This window comes from Chamaea fasciata, unplaced genomic scaffold (assembly GCF_029207755.1).
Source record: "Chamaea fasciata isolate MVZ Bird 193981 ecotype frontalis unplaced genomic scaffold, bChaFas1.0.hap1 SCAF_7, whole genome shotgun sequence".
NCBI classification, from domain to species: Eukaryota; Metazoa; Chordata; class Aves; order Passeriformes; family Sylviidae; genus Chamaea; species Chamaea fasciata.
The window spans coordinates 40,137,673-40,159,749 of NW_027094092.1; the positions used below are offsets into that span (position 1 = coordinate 40,137,673).

Below are 22,077 nucleotides of genomic sequence, written 5' to 3' on the forward strand. Positions count from 1 at the left end.
TGCCTTTGTTCATGCACTGTTATCAACAAAGTGATCCTAGACCTCTTTTCTGTTCTTTGTGATTAGCTAATAATTCCTTATGTAAAATTAAGCTCCTGGTAAAAATTGTTTTAACTAGTAAGTAACTCCAGAGGAGGACATGCTGCAACCCTCCAAATCACTGCACTGTCCTGAAGCTGGTCACCAGCTTGAATCGATGGTTACCTCTGGAGCCTTCTTTAAGAGAAAGATAGATTTTACACTTATATGAGGGACATGACATCTCAATGTGGGAACAGGAGGTACAATAGGGTTGCATATGCCCAAGATGATTACAGACTGCATTTTCCTCCCTCCTGAGGTAAGCACTTCTGGGTAGGCTAGGAAAGGCAGTAAGGCCTGCTTTCAGGCAGAATGAAAAATCTCCCCGTGGGATGGTTTAGTAGGGTATGAAATGAAGGTGGCTGGGAGCAGCACATATTTTTGCCAACAGCCAGTGTAGCCCCATTTTCTGCACTCACTGTAATGTGAGCCTGAAGAAGCAACAGACTGAAGTCCTCTTGTTTCATTTACGTTCTAAGTGAATGGGTTCTAAACCCAGCTGTGACACTGTTGAGCTTGTCTGCAATCAAGAATGCAGGCCAGGATAGGGTAATGGGCATATTGATCGCACCAAAGCAATGAGTTTCTTATTTAGCTGCTTCTGTGTCCTAAGGCTGAATTGGTCAGGCTTTTGCTTCTTATCACATGTATTCTGAGATAAAAGCAAACAATAAACTATTGTATGAATTGAGTGGTGCTGACCTGGAGCTAAATGCTTTAAAAAGTCTTCATTTGTGCCAAATCACCAGTTTCTCAACTGCCTATGCTGCTGTTCTTCATGAGCATTTAACTTTCTTAGTAGTGGCAGTTGACTTATTTGGGGGAAGCCTTTTGTGGTTTTGAACAGTGCTGACCTGCTCCATTATGACTTTTGCAGGGCATTAAAAATTTGAGATTCTTAAGGAATTTCTGTACAAACTTACTTGATGTGAGGTGAGTCCATGCTTAGTGACTTAAGTCAGCCATGCATATATACCATATGAATTTCCTATGTTTTTCTGGTTTCTTACGTGACACGTTGTCTTGGTTTGGGAAGACAGGTATCTGCCAGGTAATAAAAAAAAACAACTGGAGTTTCTTTTGGAATGGAGAGTGTAAACCCCCCCCACCCCTTTTTTTCTTTTTCAATTATAAATTTACAATCAGAGGCTCTTAGGCAAAAGATTTGGGAAATAGCAATAGCAGTTCTTTACTATTATGTATTACAAAGCAAACAAACACAAAAACCCCCCACCAAACAGCTACAGCATTAATAACAAACGAAAACAGTACCAAGAACCTTGAGGACTTTGTTTCACAAAACCCAGGGCAGTTTGGTTTCGGTGTCCCTGCAGGATCCTCAGAGCACCAAGCTGAAACAGTGGAGAAGTCCCGGGCTGGTAGCTGGGATGGCAGGGTGTGTCGGAAGGCAGGGGCAGGATGTCCCGGCAGCGCAGGGGGTGCAGGGTCACGCTGTAGCAAGAGGAGCAGCTCCGAAGAAGCTGAAGGCGAGGCAGAACCGGCCCAGCTCCCGCAAGTGGCAGAGAAAACTCAGGATTCAGGCCGAACTGGTGATAGTAGATTTCCCAGGACTGGATCCCTTTGGCCACAGTGAAACTCTTCCAGCCAGCAACAGCCGTTCTCTCCCTCCCTGAACGCCGGAAAAAGAAAAGCCCACAGCTGCCTCAAGCTTTGTCTTTTACCTGCATTATCTCCCCCTTCCAACTTTGTCCACCTCTTTGTTTCGGTTGAGTACTCTCAAGTATCCAACACTTGGTCTCCTTGGTAACTTATGGGGAAAAAATTCTTTAGAGAAAGAAGGAACAAACCTAACCCCCAACACATGTCACAGAAAAGCTGAACAGGGATTTCCTACCATTACATTTTTTTTTTTTTCTCAAAACTTAATCCATTCTATTTTTATAGCCTTACCATCAGTATTTGCTTTGAAGCCAGGTATGTTAAGATGCCTTTGGAATCTGAAAAGTTGTCCATTGGATTGTAGAATCCGCTGGCTACAAGTAGATTCAGGAGGCCTGGTACCCTTCAATATAGGTGTTTTGATGATCTGATGGCAAAGTAGATTTTGTAATGTAACTGCATCTTCAATGTAAACTAAACTATCAGCTGAATCTGAAGGGTAAAATGCGTTCAAAGGTTCCTGCCATGGCTTAGGTCAGCCATGAGCAAGTATGACCAGCAGTAGTTTACATGAGAGGAGTTGATGAGCTCATATCAGCTCCTATCTCTAGATTGATCTGTCCCTATGATTACTAGAAAAGGGCAGGTTTGCACAAAAGCACAGAAGGTGGCTCAATGAGGGCAGACTCTCATGGCTCTGGAAGAACTGTGGACAACATCTTTCCAAGAAGGCACAGCGTGCCTCCGCAGAGATCTCACCACAGAGAGACAAAAGAGGGTCTATCCCTGCACTGTTTTTCTTACTTGTCACTTCATGGCTCTAAATGGTACCTATCTGATATTGATGGTTTAGTACTTTTGGTTGAAAGATTCAAGATCCCAGTTGCTGCAGAAACTTTCTGTTTCTTTAGGAAGTTGTTCTCATCTTGGTAGCACCCATTTTCTTTCTCAGAAGGCTGTGGCAGACCTAAAAAGACCTTTTATTTCTGTTTTTGGGACACTTAGGAAATGACCGGCAGTGTCATCAATGGACTTGTGTTACCAAAGTCAGAATCAACCCTGGCTTCTCATTCTGTCTTCTACTGCCACTGGTTCTGTGGTGGCATTAGGGTCTTCACCAGCTAGATGACATGAAAGTGAGGAACACCAGGTTACTCTTGTCTCATGGCTTTCTTGGGGCTAAGGTTCTTGGAGTGTAAGAGCTTGAAATCAAAAGAATTTGGGCTAGTGAGGTTGGGAAACATGCTCTCTTTATCTTTCATCTCATGTATCCATATGTAGAGTCAGATGGCTTTTATTTTGGTCTACCTAGTATTATATTTTGTTAATTTGGGCACTTGAGTTTGTTGAGGACCAAGTAGCTGCATATCTACTCTTACATTCCTCAGTTTTGTAAGGTAAGTTAAGCGATGTCCTAAAGTGGTTACTGGGATATTGACCTCTTTGCTCACTGTAGTGGTTTGAAAGCAAAACAAATGAGAGGCTCCAAGTCAGAGATACAATTTAATAGAAAAAAAAAAAAAAAAGAAAGTAAAATAAAATAGATGCAATAATACAAAAGACCACTGACAGAGTCAGAATACAACCTGAGCGGAGTGATGGAAGCAGTCCAGATGAGGTGGTCTTCCTGAAGCAGTGATCCTGTAGAAAGGTCTGGTAGCTCGGGTCCTCTGGGAATCCAGTGGGTAAGCGCCCCTCTGGTGTTCAGAGTCTCAGCTTATATCCAGGCTGGAATGCTTGGTTCCTCCCTCTGGGCGGAGCATCCCACAATGGGATGGTGAGTCATGTGATAAGGCCTGATGGGCCCATTAACAGGAGGTAGTCCAGGAGGGGGTTATCTGTGAGCTGTGTAGCAAAGGTGCTGATGGGCCCATTAACAGAAGATAAGCCAGAGTGGAGGAGGTAGGGAGCCCTGCCCCACCTGGTTTCAACAGTTCATGAAGATGGTGATAGAATATACTTCAACCCAGGACACTCACTCTGGTATCACACATTGGATTGAACTAGTTTATACCTTGTAGGTGATAATTTATTTACTCAGTAAAATTAGGATTATAAAGGCAACCCAATTTGCACCAAGACTTCCATTCTATGATGTTAGCCTTGAAGATGGCCTTATTAACTTTTCTGCCTTCAGAGTTGAAGGATTATTCTTGCTCTGATTTTGGTATAGATGATGAGCTAAACTCAGCTGTAATCTTTACTTCATCAAAGAAAGCAGTGGTTTATCTAGAAGGACAACCAAGATGGAGAAAGGTCTTGAGGGCAAGAGTGTCAAGGAGAAGCTGAGAATGCTTGGCATGTTGGTCCTGGAGATGGCTGAGGAGTGACCTTATTGCAATCTACAACTGCCTGAAGGAGGGCAGTGGACAGGGATGTGCTGATCACCTCTCTCTGGTGACCAGTGATAGGATACAAGGAAGTGGAATGAAGCTGCATCAGGAGAAGTTCAGCTGGGACGTTAGGAAAAGATTCTTCACAGAGAGGCTGATCAGTCACTGGAACAGGCTCCCCAGGGAACTGAGCCCAGCACAAATCCTGTCAGAATTCAAGGGACATCTGGATGATCCCTTATATCATACAATTTAGTCTAAGGTTGTCATGTGAGGAGCAGGAGTTGGACTCAGTGATTCTTATGGGTTCCTTCTAACTTAGTGTCTGACTCTATGTATGTACCTTGAAATTAATCCACTTTTGAAGACTTTTACTGAGAAAATATTTGTCCTTCAGGCTTCAGTAGAAATAAAGAAGGTTCTCTGCAGAGAAGTGTTCTTATGAGTGACAGGCTTTCTCTGGTTACCGAGAGTGCAGAGAGTGCCTCAGAGGGAGGCAGTCACATATTTGGCTGAGCTAGCATGACAAACTCTGGCTGGTGCAAGCTGCATCTCATGAAGTAGGCAAGGACACCAACGTGTGGAATAATTTTGTCCTCTCTTGTTGGGTCCTTTTCTGTTATAACATAGAGATAAAACCTTTCTCTGTTACAATAAAGTTCTATTAAAAAGGGAAATAAACCTTAATATAAGAACAAAAAGAGTAGGAAAGAAAAATGGAAAACTTGAATTTCAGTGGCAAAGTTTCCTTCCATTAGAAATGTCTGTAAATATGCTCCTGCATAAAACCAGGAGATGGGTTTTTATTGCAATATCAAAAGAGTTACGTGCTGTGCAATTTTTTTCCCACTGTTTGTGTCCCTTCATAACTTCAGGTTGTCTCCATTTAATTGTACAGTACGTACTTTGCAGTAAAGCTTTTTTTTTCTCTTGGGAACAAGCTGCAAAGAAAGAACAGAATTACAATGACCCTTTAGGAACTGAGCTTATTCATGCTATGCAAAATCTTGAAAATTTTGTTTATGCTACTGTGCTATCACTTGTAACTTAGTTTCTATACTTACAGAGAGTAACAAATTCTTTGGGGATATTTTGTAAAAGAGAGTGCCGGTGCAGTCTTGGAGAAGATTTTAAGATAAACTTGGAATACATGGGAGTTTACCAGAACCAAAAAGCCTGAGACTATCTCTCTAGACTTTGTCTTAGATAATGTCATTGGCAAAAAAGTCTCTGGCTGAACTGTTGCTGTTAGACTGCACTCTGAAGCTAGGCTTTCTCTTGGGAGGATGGGAAGCTCAGTCAGCAGTGACTTTTCTGTGGGAATTAGAGGAGGAAGAGGCAGGCTGTTCCTGCAGAGTCTTGGAGACCGTTGGTGCCTTCTGATATAATTCCAGTCTTTAGCAAGCTGCAGGGGTGAAACATGTTTTTGTGGACTAGTAGCAAGAGAAGGCACTATGGAAACTTGGTATCTTAGTTTCTTCCTTTCTTCTCTTAGTAACAGTAGTGGCACTAGATGGCTTGTCCTGAACCTTCCATTGCCACATGTTTTGCTCTTTCAGTTCCCTTTACTCTCTCTGCAGAGTGAAATGGCAGCCTTGCTGAAGTTGGTAGTTGCAGAGCATGTACTTTTGTTATCCTATGTTTGTATAACTCCACATCTTTGTCCTGCCTATGTATGTATTATATCAAGCGGTAGTGGAGTTTCACATTGGAAAGGGTACTATGACTACTTGTTTTATCTAGGAAGTACATTTTCCAAATGTGGAAGAGGGCCAGCATGATATTTCTGGGTAAATGTCTGACTGTTGAGCAGATCTTCCTGCTAAGCCCTGCGTGGAATCTGTAAGGCTTGATTCAGTTGCCAGAACATGGATATTACATAGCTCCTGTTGCCCTTTGGTAGCAGAGACATCTGTCTAGGGCTTGAAGATATGACTCAGAATATGTGAAGCTTGGGGCATTATGGAGCAACAGTGGAGACTTCCTAGGAGACCCTAAGTCACTGCAAGTGGCTTTAGAATCCACGTTTAACAATAGAATTGAGTCAACAGGGATACCCTGAAGAACTTACTGTCCTAATAAATAAGGCAAACACAAGGGAAAGGAATGTGAAGCTCCAGCTAGCTGAGGTCGGAAGGTTTCCCATATGTATTTGAAAAAGTGGACAGAATGAGTAACTGGGTGGGAAAGATGGAGCTTTAAAGAGCAAGCAATTTGCAAGAGAATTGTGTGGGAGAGGAGGACAAAGTCAGAGAAGCCAAAATACCAGGAAAGGGCCTCTGAGGGGCCAAGGAAGGGAATGGCCAGCAGCAAAAGAAGCAGGAGCTAGTCAAAACAAAATGAGCTGCTTCCTGACTGGGGCTGGGAGGTTGCAGATCAGCAGCTGCTGCAGGCCCCACTCATTGCTTCTCTGCCTTGGGCATGAGCTCCTAAGTTTTCTGTGCTTCACCAAACTTGAGATTGTATTTTGAAATAATGTATTAAAGTCGTCAGAAGTTTCTCCTGGTCAAGATGCTTTGCTAATGTTTATATTTACAATCCCCACCTTCTCCTTTTCCTTCTACTGCAGCCATTCCTGTCTGGGAGCAAGAGAGAAAAATGTAGATTCAGCCTAATTTCTTTGGAGTGAACCAACTCTTTAACTCTTCTGTTTTGTTTCCCATTCAATGTCTGGCTACAGACTTTAGAAAAGTGAGCAGGCTATGCTCATTGACTTCCCATTATAAGCTACCTGGGCTTTTGCACAGCTGTCTGTATAGGAAGATCTTGTCAAGCAGTCCAGCTCTCCACAGCCAGCATCAATGTCAGGCAGGCGATAAAAGGCCAAGGCCAGAATTCAAGGAAAGAAACAAGGCAAGGAAGTTCTCCTGCTTTTATTTCAGGCACTAGGGAACTGGTTAATTCCATGAAAATCCTTCTCTGCCAATACTCCGTTTTGTGGTGTTTTTTTAAAAAAATTGCTTAAGTTACCCTGATGATTATTAAGTTTATTTCTTAGTGCTGGAAGAAGGAATTGCATTAATGCCAACTTCTGATTTACACTCATCTTTGTGTAGCATCCTTCTTGCAACTTTTTCCAAACTAGAGAAAATGTGTATAGAATGAAATAGTAAAATCGGATTTGGAATGGGAAGCTGGCTTCAATGTGACCTGTGTATAGCAGAGCACATCTAGCAGATGTAATATGTTATGAATATTTTAGAAACTAAGGAAAAAATATTTCTGTGGTGGTTTGCTGCAAAGTGGCAAGCTGTCAATAGGCTACAATGTTATGGGAGGTTGTCCATGTAGATGGAGTTGCTGAGGAGAGGTCTGCTGTGTAACCCCATGGGGATATTGCAGAAAACATACAAGAATATTTGAAAGGAAGCTGATGCTTGAAAGAAGCAAGATTTTCTCTAGCTGACTGGAACAATGAATAAAGGGATTAAAAAGGGGAAAGGAGAATGAAGTTTTGTTGTTTCCAGAATCCAGTGGAAGAAGTAGATTGAACCTGCTATGATTGTGTCAATTCTATATGAAAGCAAGTAGTAGAGTTCTGTGTGAACTACAGCTTGTGGGCAGTAAAGAGTTTTTTTATTTTTCTATATAATACTTTCCTAATATTTTTCTTCTTTTTCCCCCATAGGCAGAATATATTCATTTAGTTTTGATTCTAAGGTGAAGTGAAAATTGCCACTTAAGGAATGTTATTATTTGTTCATCCCTAGAGAGTTTACTGGATTTAACATATATAATTTAGATAGAAATTACCTGGTAGAGAAAAATGTTGGACCTTAACTGAATGCTTGAAGATGCAGTTAGGTGAACTTAGTGTTTGCTGTGTTTTCAGAGCTATACGGTTTTGATGTCCTTATTGATGACACTCTGAAACCCTGGCTGTTGGAAGTGAACCTGTCCCCATCATTGGCCTGGTAAGTGATTCCCAATTTAATAAGGGGCAGGGACTGTTGCTAGAGATGGTTGTCCTTGAAACTTGTGGTCCTGGGAGGGCATGATTTCATGATGCCTGCAGATTTTGTTCTGTCACAGCTGATTGACAGACAGGATATTCCTTTGCTTTTTTCCTTTGAATAAACAAACATTGCAGCAATAGGTTTTGAAAGAGCCCAGTTTGGATTCCATTTACTTTTTAATTATTTCTCTTCCGTCGTCATTGTTAACGCTTCATAATCTGTCATCATAGATAAATTTTGGAGCTCTGTCGGACTATTGTGTGGGATTTCAATCTTCTTGGCTGATAGAAGCTTTAAGAATTTGGAGTCCAAGCAGAGTTCAATCAGTTACACTTGAGTATGTAGAGGAGTTCTTTGGCTCAGTCTAGTACTCGAATCAGATAAATTCTAAAGAGTGAGTGTTGACTTGGCCCTTATGCTGACCCTCATGCTCTAATGGAAATTGAGGATTTATTTTTGTAGATCTTTCAGCTATGATTTTATGTGGAAGAGGCATAGTTAAGTGTGGTTTTTAAGAATGTACAACAGCAACTTTTATCTACTTCATGAAATGTAACATATACATTCAAAGAAAATGTTTCTAGCCCAAAGGAAAGTTTAAACAAAGCTGTATGTGTCTGCATTAGGACACTAAAAGCTGTGGGAAAAGGATGAACAGATTATTTCCATTGCTCTCTGATCTTTACCTATGTATGTGAAAATCACCTAGTTTTCTTCTTGTTTTTGTCTGTTTTAAGAAGGCAAGTAAACTATATTGGGAGATACACTGAATACTGATGCATTCCTCTCATTTAATGCCAGAAAAATAATTCCTATTATCCTCTGTTGCATGTGGGGACAGTGATTCCCCCTTGGACCTGAAGATCAAAGCTAGCATGCTCTCAGATATGTTCACTCTTGTAGGTGAGTGAAACAAAAAAATTCCTTCAATCTTTCCCTCATTTAAAACCAGTAAAAGGCAGGTTTATAAGCTACGTGTTACTAGATGAGTATAATAGAGGTGAACTCTAGTTAAGGAGAGCAGCTGTATTTAGCCCTGAGAAGTGATACATGGACATTGCCACTTCAGAATAATTGTCTCTTTGTGATGCTTAGGTGGTTTTAAGAGTCCCTAACTTGGTATTTGAAGACACTGCACTCTCCTTAGGTTTCAGAGTTAGTATTCATGCATTTTTTAGGTTGAATGTGTGGGTTTTGGTTGGGTTACTAGAATTGGAGTGCTGTCTAGAGCACAGTGTCCCTTGCATCTCAATTTAGTAGCTTGATGCAATTTGCCCCAATAGTGAAAGAAGTAGAATTGTTGTCAAGTACCCTGGTCAGCTGTTTAAAAAACCAAGTCTGTCTCTGTGCTGCTGTTCAGTAACCCATTTATTGATTTGAGTACTTGGTCTTGAAGCAAGTTTTTATTTTTATTAAAAAAATATAATGCAATTACAGTTTAGGATTAAACAAAGTAAAGTATAAAAAAGAAAAGCATCCTTATTGGTCTTTGGGCAGGGGCAAGAAGGTCATGTATAGACTAAGATTGTGAACAGGAATGCTAGATTTATATTTCAGGGTTTGTCTGTCGTAAAGTTCCCATGTGGCTCTTGGTGCCCATAGGCTTTGTATGCCAGGATCCATGCCAGCGGTCAAGCCGGTCCATTTATCATTCATCTGAAGCTCTCAGAAGAAATCCATATCAGAAGCTGCAGGTAAGTGACTTTTACAAGCCCTGGCCAAGGAGCTTAGGAGGGAATAATTCTCATTGAATTTCACTCACAGGTGAGAGAGACAGTGGGCGAGATCACCTGGATTTCTAGCATAACTACAGAAGATGAAATTTTTAACTGTGGGGTTGTGAGGCACTGAAACATGTTGCCCAAAGAGTTTGTGGACTCTGTATTTTTGGAGGTGTTCAAGACTAGACTGGTTGGGGCTTTGAGTATCCTGGTCTAGTGGAAGCTTCCCTGCTCATGGAAGGGGAGTTGGATCTAGATGACCTTTAAGGTCTTTGCAACCCACACCATTCTATGGTTCTTAGAGACTTAGCGGATACACCTGAGTTCTGGGCTTTTCAACCACTTTGATTTTGTTGTGGACAGCAAGCTTCCAGAACCCTAGAGCTTTATGAATGTATCCAAGACCTCTTTCCAGGTGAACAATTTCTTGCATTTGAAGTTTAAGATTTCTTTCCCATTCTCTTTCGGAATCTCACTTTCTTTCCCATGGATCATTGGACTGAGGCCTCATGTGGCTTTCTGTGACTGCCTCTTGCCTTTTCTGTTGAGGTAGTGCTTTTGCAGCACTGTAATGTTGAAGGGCAGTTGTTCTCTATCTCTTTTTGTCTATGAAATGGATTCCATAAATATCTGTGGAAATGGAGCATTCACAAAAGGCAGGGAGATCTGTTACCTTGCTTGGACTTTCAACTCATTTCTCCTCAGGCAAATAGGCAGATGGTGTTCTCTGACATCTCTGCAGCTGATGGTGCTCTGGTGGACATGCAACATGGCTGTGTAGCTCATGTTCAGTTAGGAAATGACAAGTCGTTTTTGCTCAGTGACAGTGTACATTGTCCAGTGACACTGTCCATTTTGGTATAGGGAAAACTCACAGAAGTTGCAATATTTTGTCTCTTGTAAAACTCAGTCTTAAGTCACTGTGAGAGAGGTATATAGCTGTAAAATGGGATTTGAGTATCTTTAGGATGCATGTCTGAGTCTGAAACTTCTAAGACAAATATCATACTTCTTTAAATACAGATCCCTCTGACTGCATAGCTGCTCTTTGTAGCAGACAAACAGTATATGAAATCGATCAGGAACCATTCCAAGAAAAGTACCCTTCTTTCTTAGAGTAATGTGATCACATCCTGATGATTTGAAGAAATTATACAAGACAGTCTCAGCAAATTATGCTGTTGTAAAGCATTGACTTTTAAGGATGCTTTTGTTTGGCTTAACAAATACCCACAAGGAGATGTAACGCTGGCCAGTTGAAAAGTGCAGAGGTCTGTATGACAGTGCATTGGTTATGAGACAGGATTAGGGTGGTTCCCCAAATCTGTGTGTAACAGGAACAGGTTTGTAATCCAGTGATAAAGTTTTACAGCATTTTTTTCTTAAGTACCTAAGGGGAAATCCCGTGGCTAAATAGGTGTTTAGGTCTTTCCATGGTCCCTAAAAGTGTGTGTTTTAGCTTGTTCTTTGCTGAATACATTTTGTCTGGGATTTTTTGATTTTTAACACCTCTTCCAATTCTCTGTTGCAAAGGCTATTTGTGATATCTTTGGTTTTTTCCAACCTCCTTCATGATGTCTTAAGTTTTGATTATTCACATAGGCTGTTTTTAATCATTGTAAATGTTGCTGCTTGGTAGAGAACTGTTGGTACCAGTGCTCTTGAGAGTTCTCTTGAATAACTATCTTGAGATGGTTACTCTTTTTTCTGAGTTTCACCAGACTGAACTACAAGTTTCTTGTGCAATTTCTTTGGTTTGACTCCTTGAGTGTTTCTTCTTCTAGGGAAATGGACAACTTAGCTGCTTTCTTTGTAACTTCTTGTTGATTTGGGTTGGAGCTCTTTCCATTAATTGTAGGCAATGAAGGGACCTTGATCTGTTTTGGATAGACCAGTTGTAGAGAAGAACTTGTCAGTAATACAGCGAGAAATGATAGTTAAGTCTCCTGAGAATCCTTTCTTACACGATTTGCTCCTCTTGGGTGTTGGAGAGGAGGAAGACAGCCTGAATACCACTGAAGGCAAGAAAAACCTAAGCTCCGATGATGATTGTTTTCTTTTGAACCTGTCCCTGTCCTTAAACTGGTTTTACTTGTAGGCCTGATACCAGGTAAGTAATACAGGGTACTTCTTAACATTGTGATGTTTCTACACCTATGCTAGAATGTTAAATAGTGTCTTGTTTCTCCACAAGAACTGGAGTACTGTTGAGGTATTTAAATTAAATTACTTGCAAAATTACGGGATTTTTTCTTTCCCCCCACCCCCTCCATTCTGTGAACAATTTTATTTGATGGCATCTGTTTCTCCTTGATGCATAGCTATTAAATGTTTTTATATGGGTGACTCTAATTTTACAGAAGTATGTATTCTGATCATCGCAGTTGAGTTCAGTGTGCTTTTGAAAACGATATGTCCAGATGCATTTTCCAAAGCTGAGCACATATGTGATAAGAATGAGTGCTGTATTTGGAATGGGGACAGGATACATTCCTGCAGGATATGAGGAAGATCAGAACTGAGATTGTATAAGTGGTTAGCTTTATCTCTGGACTTCAGTTACCACAGAATGGTTTGGATTGGAAAGTACCTTAAGGATTATGAAATTCCAATCCCACTGCAATGGACAGGTGCATCTTCCACTAGACCAGGTTGTTCCAAGCCCCATCCAGCTGTCTTTGAACAGTTCTAGGGTTGGGGCATCCACAACTTCTCTGACCAACCTGTTCCAGTGCCTCACCACTATGCTTGCACTGTTTTGTTTCGGATACTTGCCAGTCCTCAGCAACTTGGGCAGGGATCATAGTGTCTTGGAGAACACAAGGTTTTTATTCTCTTTGTATGTCTCTTGCAGCGTCCTGTGTCTGCACAGTCACAAACAGCAAACAGTAGATTGGTAAGTACCCTTCAGCTCCCATCACCTGTCTAAGGGCTATGGTTTCAAATGTTACTGTGTACAATGCTTTTGGCATAATTAGTCCCCAGATATATTTTACAGTTAGAGTAGCCTGGGGTAAGGGTGGGGAGGGTGAGAGGGAAGTCAGCATGAGAAGAGGAAATGGCACTAGCATGTTTCCATGTGGCAAAAGCAAATATCGAAAAAATATTTACATCACTTCTAGCAGCTTAAAAAAGAAGTAGATGAAGCATGCTGAGAGTCAAGGTCAGGTGGATCAAATCCCTCAAAGGTTTTAAGACTACAAGTCTGAATGATGAGGTAAGCACAGGAGAATCTATGCAGGCAAAATTCAGGTGGCCCTACAAGAGAAGTAGTCATTTTTTGTGAGACAGTCTTCTGAAGAACACTGCAAAAATTTGAGAGTGGACTGGGTCAAAATAGATGCAGAGAAAAGACGGATTTCTTAAAATTAATGGAAAAATATGGGACTGTTGTGTACCTAAGTGAGACTGATCTACCTTGTTACATTTGTCACCCTTCTTGCAAGCCACATAGACAAATCAATATTAGTTTACAATTCTGAGTACCTGGCCACGTGGGGACATGTTAGGTATTATTTTGCTGCTGGGCTTCCTGCACAAATGTAGTAGAAATTATTCTTTCTTTCTTTCTTTCTTTCTTTTTTTTTTTTTAATGGGGTCTTCCCATCTGGAAGGGAAGGTCGAACACATGGAATCATCTTGAGAACCTAATTCAGTCTATTCACTGCTGTTTGTCGTTCTGCGTAAGTTTAGTTGAGGCTCAGAGGAAAGAGTCTTACTGAATAACAAGGTTTTGTAGAGAATAGGAAGGATCTTTGTGCCAGCTGCTGTCAGTGCTTATTAAATTAGAATCATGATTTGGGAACCAAGGACACTTGCAGAATTTGGAGATATACCAGAGTGGTTGGATTTATCTATACTTTTATAGATAAGCTGGGTCAAAGAGGAAACAAGATCTTTGTGAAGTTGGAGACATTTCTCTGCTACAGTCAGAGGGTGTTCTGTAGTGAAACATGGAAAAAACCTGTTTGTGCAGGAAGTCCAGCAAAGATAGAGTTTTCTCTAGCATTTTGACAGCAATGTGGTTTTGTTCTTAGGGAGGAGTCAGAGCTGCCAATTCCTAGACATACGTTTACTGTTTGTAATCAATGAAATCATGTCTGTTATCCCGAGACAATGGAGATGATTTCATTGAACTGTTTCCTTAGTAAAGCAGATCATTTAATAGGATGAAGAATTTCCTGTAATATTCTTTTTGAGCAGCAGTTCTCACATGATGATGGATTGTTACAGTAGTGCCTGGAAATGGTTAAGAGCAGGTTACCTATCAGATTTTAGAGAAAGTTGTTAAGCAAAGTTTTTGAGCTGTGGATTTGAAATGGAAGAAAGCTTAGAAAGAAAGACTAAAATCTTTCAACTTAGCGCTATCCGCAGCATCAAGCAAATCTGTTTTATTGCTGGCGTATTTATTTCTTCTGCATGTGTTTGTGTCTCCTACCTTCTTATCCAGATTGTCTTGTTTTCTCTTCTCTTTTTAATCAGTTTTAGTTAGGCTTAACAAAATGTTTCAGCTGGTGCCTATGTCTGTTTCATCTTTGGATTTTTCTGTGCCAATCACTGCAGTATAACCTGTTCCAGTGCAATGCCTGTTGCTTTTGCTGTTGCTTCATCTACAGATTCTGAATAGCTGCTTGCCATTTCTAATGAAACGGAGAGAATGGAATTAAATTCCAATGCTCTTTACAAATAAAGATGCTTCCTGATCTTACCATGGATTTTTTTTTGTATCTGAGCAGTATGGGATATTCCCCTGGATTTATCCACCTTAAGGTTTCTGTCATGTTTTTCTCTTCTTTCTAGATTAAGGCTCTCTGTGCATTCTTTGCTCAGTATAGAGCTAAAAGAAACGTCAAATTTAGTATAAATGCTTGAGACCTTCTCAACAGACTCTTTTAGTGCTGTTTTTACAGAGGTAATTTGTCTAAACTGAGCCTAAGACCATCTTAAAGGTACTTGAGAACAAGTTCAAAGATTTCTGTCTTGCTTGGATTTTAAAATTTTATAATCCTGATGATTTGAAGACGTTTTGAATTCCTGTCCTTTTGTTAGAATTGGCCAGGACTGCCCATCAGGTTAAAAATAAGCTTAGTGACACTGTCTGCAAATTATTGCTTTTCTTATTTCAAAAAAATTCCATAATTATGAAATTTGCATGATATAGCTGTGTACATCTGCAGGATGTGTCTGTTAAGTAAGAGAAGTAGCAAGTTGACATTCAGCAGTATGGTAACAAAAGAAGAACAGGTGGTGCACTTTTCCCTGCAACATTTATCTCACCAGGGAATTAGAGTTCTGTTGTTCTAGTATAGCAACACAGAGCTAGAGCTAGAACATAGAATCATGTTTCTAGTACCATTGATGTGTAAATCCACGTTTATTTCGGTCCTATGAATGCTGACTCTAGTGCCCCTTGGATGAGGATTTTTCTATATGACATTCTAACTTCGCTGCTTTGGTATGTCTTCTGTTTTTCTGGAAGGGGCCAGGGATGCAAGTACTGGCAGCGATGCATGAATTGTGCCTCCTGTGCTAAAATCTAAGAATCTGAATACTCACACTTAGTGACATCTGGGGTATGGACTCTTCAACAGCTAGGGTGTGGAGTTGTGAATTCTGGCTGTAGTGCTCTGGAGTGTAGAGCCTGCTGGGAATGGGGTCCTGGAATTTGAATGCAATTTTTTTCATATGATAATTGAGAAAGGAAAAAAAAAAATGGATTCACACTGTCTTTACAGCGTACCCGTCCTATGTCTGCTAGTGATGCTGAAGTTAAAAGCTCGATGCCCTTAGGCAGGGAGAAGGTAACAGCAAGGCACAGCAGCTCTGTGATAGGCCTCAGCATGGAGGAGGTAAGGAGACTAATAGATAGTTTTTATTTACCTTGGCTTTCATGCACTATGTGGGGTTATTTGCTCAACAAAGAGCAAGTGCGTGTAAATGAAAAATGTGACAGAAGAAGTATAATTTTTGAAACAAAATTTAAGTTTTACTGCTGATAATGCCCTTTCCCTCAATCATGCTAAGCAGAGATGTGGCTTGAAGCGATGATAGACTCCTTCAGAATTTAAATGCAAGACAAAGTTCCTTGAGGATATCATTATCTACCCAGTCCATTTGCAGGACTGAATGGTTTTGTTTTCTGAAATTCAGGGATTTTTGGAAGGTTCATTTTTCATTGTTACCTATTTTGCTGGCTTTTTTTTTTTTTTTAATTAGATCAAAGTTCTTCGACGAGTGAGAGAGGAAAATGAACGGAGAGGTGGCTTCGTCCGGATATTCCCTACCCCATTAACATGGGAACTTTATGGGTAAGAATAAAAATCTGATAGGATGCCACTGATGCTATGTATTGAGGGGTATTCTGTTAGATATGTGTAGATCAGCCATCCTGGCATTCAAAAAGATGTGTTGAAAGTTTTGACAGAGTTTATTTTAGTGTTGAATATTCTTTTTTCTGATCCCTTGTTTTTATCAGCTGCTGCTTTGCTTAACTACACCCTGTGGAATGCTGTTGGACATTATTTCTGGTATTGCTTTTCTGTTAGAATAAAAGTGTCTTCCTTTGAGATTTTTGCTATCTGCTTTTTCATCCTCAAGCTGCATACTTTGTACTCTTCTCATTAGGCTATAAACACCATATAGGACTCATTCATTCTGAAAGTTATACTATTTTACACTTTTCTAAGTTTATTTTTCCAGTCTGTAATGTCTTCTCCGTCTCTTGCATCACCAGGAACTTCAGCTGAGAAATGATAGCTCTCCTCCTTTCGTCTTTTCTGTTGTGGTCCAGCATGTTGTCTGAATCCACTTCTGGGATGTTTTTTTAGAGGTCATTTTTTTCTGTATTATGCTGTCTTTCATTGTGTTGAGCTCTATCATGATAATACTGGTTTTTGTTTGTTTGTTTTTCCTAGATCTTTTCTAGAGCACAAGACATCAATGAACTACATGCTGGCTACACGTCTGTTTAAGGACAGGTAGAAAGCTTCTCTGTTTGGGAGAGAGGTAAAGGGCACAAACAGTACAAAAAGGACTGATTCCTCACTTATCCAATGTTATCGGCACAAGTCTGGGATTTACAGAGGTGGTAATAGTTGTGAATCTCTTCTCTAGTGTGCCAGTGACTGTTGCTCATATATTTGTGTTGCTCTTCTGAAACCAAGGGCAAAAAGGTCAATACTCAAAAGGCATGGGAATTGTTGGAGTACTAATATTACTACAGACATGAGAAAAATTAAAGCACTTAGGTTTCTCTATGAAGGGATTATAGGTGGTCCTGGCTTACCTTTAGTTTCAAATTTCAAATCACATTAAAGCTTGTCTTCATGTAAAGTAAGCCCTGGAACTGACTTCTCCAGCATTTTAGTATCCCAATGTCTTGACCTCTGCATTCATAATTTGATGATTCTTTTTCTGGGTTGTGGTTGCGTGGGAATGACAGTCATGCCACTAGCTGAGCTTCCACTGAGAGTTGTATTCAGTGTCTTTCACTGCATGTTTCATGCCCTTCCTTCTCAACAATTCTTGTGAAATTTGAGATCCACTATGAAGTAGCTACCAAGTAAAGACAAGCTGGCTGAGAAAGGAGACTATTTACAGATGCTCTTCCTACATCAGTGCTGTACAGTTTTTTTCTCTGTGTATGTCCAGGGATGTGTCTAGAGAGTAGTACTAAATGATGCCTTCTCCAGCTTAAGCCAGACAAATGCAAGCATCAATTGTAGTACAGCTGCTCAGGGCTCTCTTTTGGAGCCCTTTTTTTTCTCCTTTAAAATAGAAATCACAAGTAATTCTGTAAATATGGTCTTCCCACTGTACATGTGAAAGACTAGGGGGGCTTTTTAATCAAGACTGATCCAGTATGGAGAGTAATTTTTGACTGTTTTCTCTTTGTAGGGGCAAGATGAAAAGAGAGTTCATCACTGGGAGATCCCGGTAAATAGCTTCTTAATTAAATAATTTGTGCTTTGTAGGATTTATTCTAAATTTAGATTGCCTTAGCTTCATCTTCCAAGTTGTGAGTCAACACCTTTTCTACCTGAAAGTCATGAAAATAATTTTAGAAACATAAATACAGTGGGAAAAGAATATGCCCACATGTGGAGAGCTCATGTTTTCATTGGACCTTAAAATTTCTCCTCATAGGCTTCTCACTTTGGTATTCCTGCCATCTTGATAAGCCTCATCATTGAGCTCTCCCAAGAGATCTTGTAATGCGCAAGGGTTTTGGACTTCATATACTCATGTATTCACTTTGTTAGATGTAAAATGACAAATGAAACAATAAACATTTTCTGTGCTTGTTTTTACTTATATCATAGGGAGCACTTTCCTGCATCTTTGTGCACTGGCAGGAAGTTGTTACTTTTTGTTTCCCTTAAGGAATCTGGCAGGGCTCCTTGTCCCTTGACTTGTAGGAGGTTTGGCATTTTCCGCTTTTATTATGTTAAAATTCTTATATCTGATCAGTGAAGAACAAGCTGTCTACATAAATGGTTCAGACAACTGGATTTGTGTCAATGTGCTCTCTTTCCATTCCTCTTCATTGTTTTGTATTCTTGCAATTTCCTCTATTAATTGTGCCCTGAGCTGTTGCATGATGGGCAGATGCTGCTCAGTCATGAAAGCATGATACTAGGTGAATGTGTCTTGGGGCTTTGAGAGGTGATGTTCTGTGAAGTATATGCAAGACTCTCTTCAGACATTTACAGGCTTGAATAGAGCAGAGTTAGACCGATGGTAATTATCAGGAAGAATGATATTTCTTCTTGAAGAAGTTTGATCTACTAGGTCTCTTGTATCATCAGGGAGAGAAGGACAAAGGGAGACTGAGGGATATCTCTGTGCTATGCTTCCCAGAGCAGGTCTCAATGGGAGGCCAGATACGAGGCTGGAAGCTGTGGACTCTCATGCTCTCTTTTATGAGAGAAAGCTCGTTTCACTGGAGTTACGGAAGCGTCAGAAATATCATGGCAACGCTACAGCAGCACAGACAAATGCATCAGGTATGCATGGCTAGAGTTTTGGATGAGCAGCAAGTCAAAAACAAGCAAGCAAAGGACTTTTTCATCTGAAATGTGTGTGAATGGGGTTGTTCAGTTTCAAATGTTAATAGTTTTCATTCTAGTTCTCAGATTCTTGTTTGTTTGCTACCTTGAATTTCATTCCCATCTTTCCACACCGCCATGTATATGATTAAAGGTAATTGGTGCTTGCTTGGAGATGAGCTTGTTGTTGCATTTCAGGTGAAGAACTCAACAGTATGTGTGCCTCTGTAATTTTTCAGCTTCTCAGAGAAAGATGGGACCCTTCAGATTGGTTCTCCTAGACAGCTGTGACTCTTAAGCTGTTGGGAAGAGAAATCTTTATCCAAGCTGATGTTGGAAAAACTTAAAAGGGTACAGAGGTGAATGATCACCCACAAGTGACTGTGCCTGCCTTTATCTAAACTCTTTCTAATAGCTGTGTATTGCACTGACTACAGTAGAAGAGATTGGATGTTATAAGATGATTTTTGCTTCTGTGTTAAGATACAAGATCTTTCTTGGCACGTGTGGAAGTTTAGGTTTTGTGGCTTTTTTTTATTTGACACACAACATACAAAAATGTGTTTGTATATATATATCAAGTATGAGTGTGTATATGTCACTATATATGTAAGAATCAGGATAAAATATAGGAAAATGTCTTTGGCTCTTTGATTTTGTGTGGGCATTGTTTTTTTCATGTGTAAGGTTGAAACAAGAGTCTTGGTCTGTATTCTGTAATGTTGGAAAAATGGGCTTATCAAGTGTTCGATGCACAAGAAGAAAGAATAATATAGAACAGTCATACTTAAGATGCTGTTATGAAATGGTGGTGTTCCTTCCTTCCTTCTAGCAGAAAAGAGTTCAGGGGTAAACCCAAAGGTATAAATAGTTGAACAGTCCTCTCCACTTTCATTTTTCTTAACGAGAATAAGTGATTTCTCCTCTCCTACAGGCACATCAGAACCAACAAAGCTGTCTGTCAAGTCAGACATGGAAGATGAGGAGGAGGAAGAGATGAATGCAGATGAAGATGAAGAGGTTGATAGAAGTGTTTGCTCTCTTTCGGACACCCAGGTGAAAAACAAGGCAAAGGTCTCTGACTCAGTGAAAACTACTTATAAGGAGAAGTTACCGAAAAAACATGACAAGAAAACTGGAGATGGAGAAGGGCTATTTCTACAAAAACAAGACTCAGAACCTCCATTTAACTTGCTTCAGATTCTTCAAAAGCAAGGGGACTTGAGGTGAGAGTTTTCTGTGTATTGCCTCTAGTTTTGACTTGAAGCTAATATGAGTTAAAATATGGAGGATGCATGTTATGAGTGTGAAGAGATAAGAAGGCCCTGGAAAAGGGGCCTGGAATTTTGTCTAACTGTGGGCTGCCTTAACATCTTGGCAGAGAAGGGAGACCATTGCAAAGTCTGACAGTTTAGCTAAATGCCTGACCTGTTGGGTCAGTGTAAAGTATGACCCTATGGTTTCCATTGCTATTCTTTAATCTATTGATGTTAGCTTTTCTTTGCCAGCTCAGGCTTCTAAAATGTCTCTTTGCTTTAATGCAGGATCCCTCCTACTGAATTCTTAAACTTTTTCTTCTCATTCTTTGTATTTGCCAAGAAGTGCTTATAAACATATGTTAAATTATCCAAGAACGGTTGGATAGGAATATCTCAATGCTGTCTCTCCATAAAATTAGTTTTCTCATTTTTGTACTTTTATTTTTGGTGATAGAATTTTTACCTCTTATAGTAATCTTTGTTCAAGGTCATCACCTTCTGAGGGCAAGATTAGGAGGTAATTTGAGAGTGACAAATTACTGAAATATCTCATTGCATGTTGTTGAATATGATGGTGTGGAATAGAGTATGTTCTGATGCATGACTCTGTGTCTTGGAAAAAAGAGATGTGCTGGAGAGGAGATTCTAGAGAAAAACACCAAGCAAGGTCTTAACAAGAAGTTTTGAAATATGATCTTCCCCTTGAATGTGGGTAGCAAAACTCTAATTGCAGATGGACAGAAAATGCAAAAAGAAAGCATGAACGTATGTATATCTGTGTAGGAAGACTTTACATCTTCTAGATAAGAAGCAGCATTATGTTTTTTGTGAAAAATGTCCAAAGGTAGAGAAAATGTTTCTTGTTGCTTTCTTAGTTTAGTTTCTGGGAGAAACTATGGATTATTCAGTGGCTTTGGGGATTGTTCTGATGTCTAGTTGTGGCAAGGACATTTGCTGCTGTGACAGGGAAGATTCTGAAACCTCTTTTGAGGATAAACATAGCAATGCTGTGTCTATATCTACGTATATATAGAACTGACTCCTGCCAAGAACATAAGCTCTGTCTGATGTTCCTGGCAGAATCTTGCTCAGCACCCAGCACTGTTGGGATTCCCCACAGAAGGGTATAAGGCTTGTGGTGACCTCATGTTCCAAGATTGTGCTGGGCTTGGCCCCATCTGGTCTGTCATTGATGTGAGCTTTGCTTGTGGGCTCAACAGGCAAAGGGGCTGAAGTAATAAAATTTTCATCCAAGAGAAACCAGGCCCATTCTGGTCAGTTTTTGTAAGTGGCAGGAATTCTCTCTCCTTTAGTCAGCCTGATATGGAAAGATCTACCTTCCACCCATTGGGTGTTACTGGTAAAGAAATAATAGTCAAAGGAAATTTGTTCCCCCAACTGTGCCATTTCCCAAGGAAGTCAAATGAAAAGGAAGTTACTTTTTCCTCCATTTAAGGCCTTAAATATCCCACCAAAGGAGAGGCAGTGTTAAACAAAAACCTTCTTTAGTTTTTAGTCATAGAAGTATCAGCTGCAGGCCAAGACCTGTATTATTGTGCTGATAATATTGTTGACTTGTATTATTGTGCTGATAAAATATGGATAATGGAGGCTCCTTATCAAGCACAAATCTTGAACTGGTCTTGAGATGTTTGAGTTGTACCTAAACCAAACCTGACAGCTCTAGAGAGCTGAGGTGAGAGCCTTTTCTGATGCATGGTAGCCTGATGTAGAGAGTATCAGTTCTCAGCTAGGATTCAGAGAGTTCTCCCAATGTTCCACACATGTAGGAAGAAAAGGTAGATGTAGTGAGTAGTAGCATACAGAGCTCAGAGATGTTACAAGGCCTGCTGTGCATTCTGGAGTTCGCTGAAGTTCCTGGAAGACAGAAATTGCAACCAGGTATTTTCTTGATGTTTTAGTTGCTGCAGTACGGCTATTAACAGAGGATGTTAGCGTGAGACTCTTGTGTACTTGTCTTTGGCTTACTCCATCTTTGGCCCTGTGTGACCTTGCAGAAGCATCAAAAGTTGGTGATTAAGCCGATACATGGATACTTC

The 22,077-nt window shown here is 40.2% G+C and overlaps 1 protein-coding gene across 3 annotated transcripts in view; it reads left to right on the plus strand.

The window, feature by feature from the left end:
- TTLL5 (tubulin tyrosine ligase like 5) overlaps window positions 1-22,077 on the plus strand; it is a 126,053-nt gene that overhangs the window by 27,206 nt on the left and 76,770 nt on the right. For all 3 annotated transcript variants that reach the window (XR_010721922.1, XM_066188532.1, XM_066188533.1), the window contains exons 13-22: window positions 7,867-7,948; window positions 8,832-8,893; window positions 9,593-9,684; window positions 12,566-12,607; window positions 15,447-15,560; window positions 15,928-16,019; window positions 16,626-16,688; window positions 17,608-17,646; window positions 18,571-18,716; window positions 19,693-19,984. Coding sequence is in view for 2 of the 3 variants with exons in the window: in XM_066188532.1 (XP_066044629.1) it covers window positions 7,867-7,948; window positions 8,832-8,893; window positions 9,593-9,684; window positions 12,566-12,607; window positions 15,447-15,560; window positions 15,928-16,019; window positions 16,626-16,688; window positions 17,608-17,646; window positions 18,571-18,716; window positions 19,693-19,984 (1,024 nt within the window). In the remaining variant the exon portion in view is untranslated. The remainder of the gene's footprint in view (window positions 1-7,866; window positions 7,949-8,831; window positions 8,894-9,592; window positions 9,685-12,565; window positions 12,608-15,446; window positions 15,561-15,927; window positions 16,020-16,625; window positions 16,689-17,607; window positions 17,647-18,570; window positions 18,717-19,692; window positions 19,985-22,077) is intronic.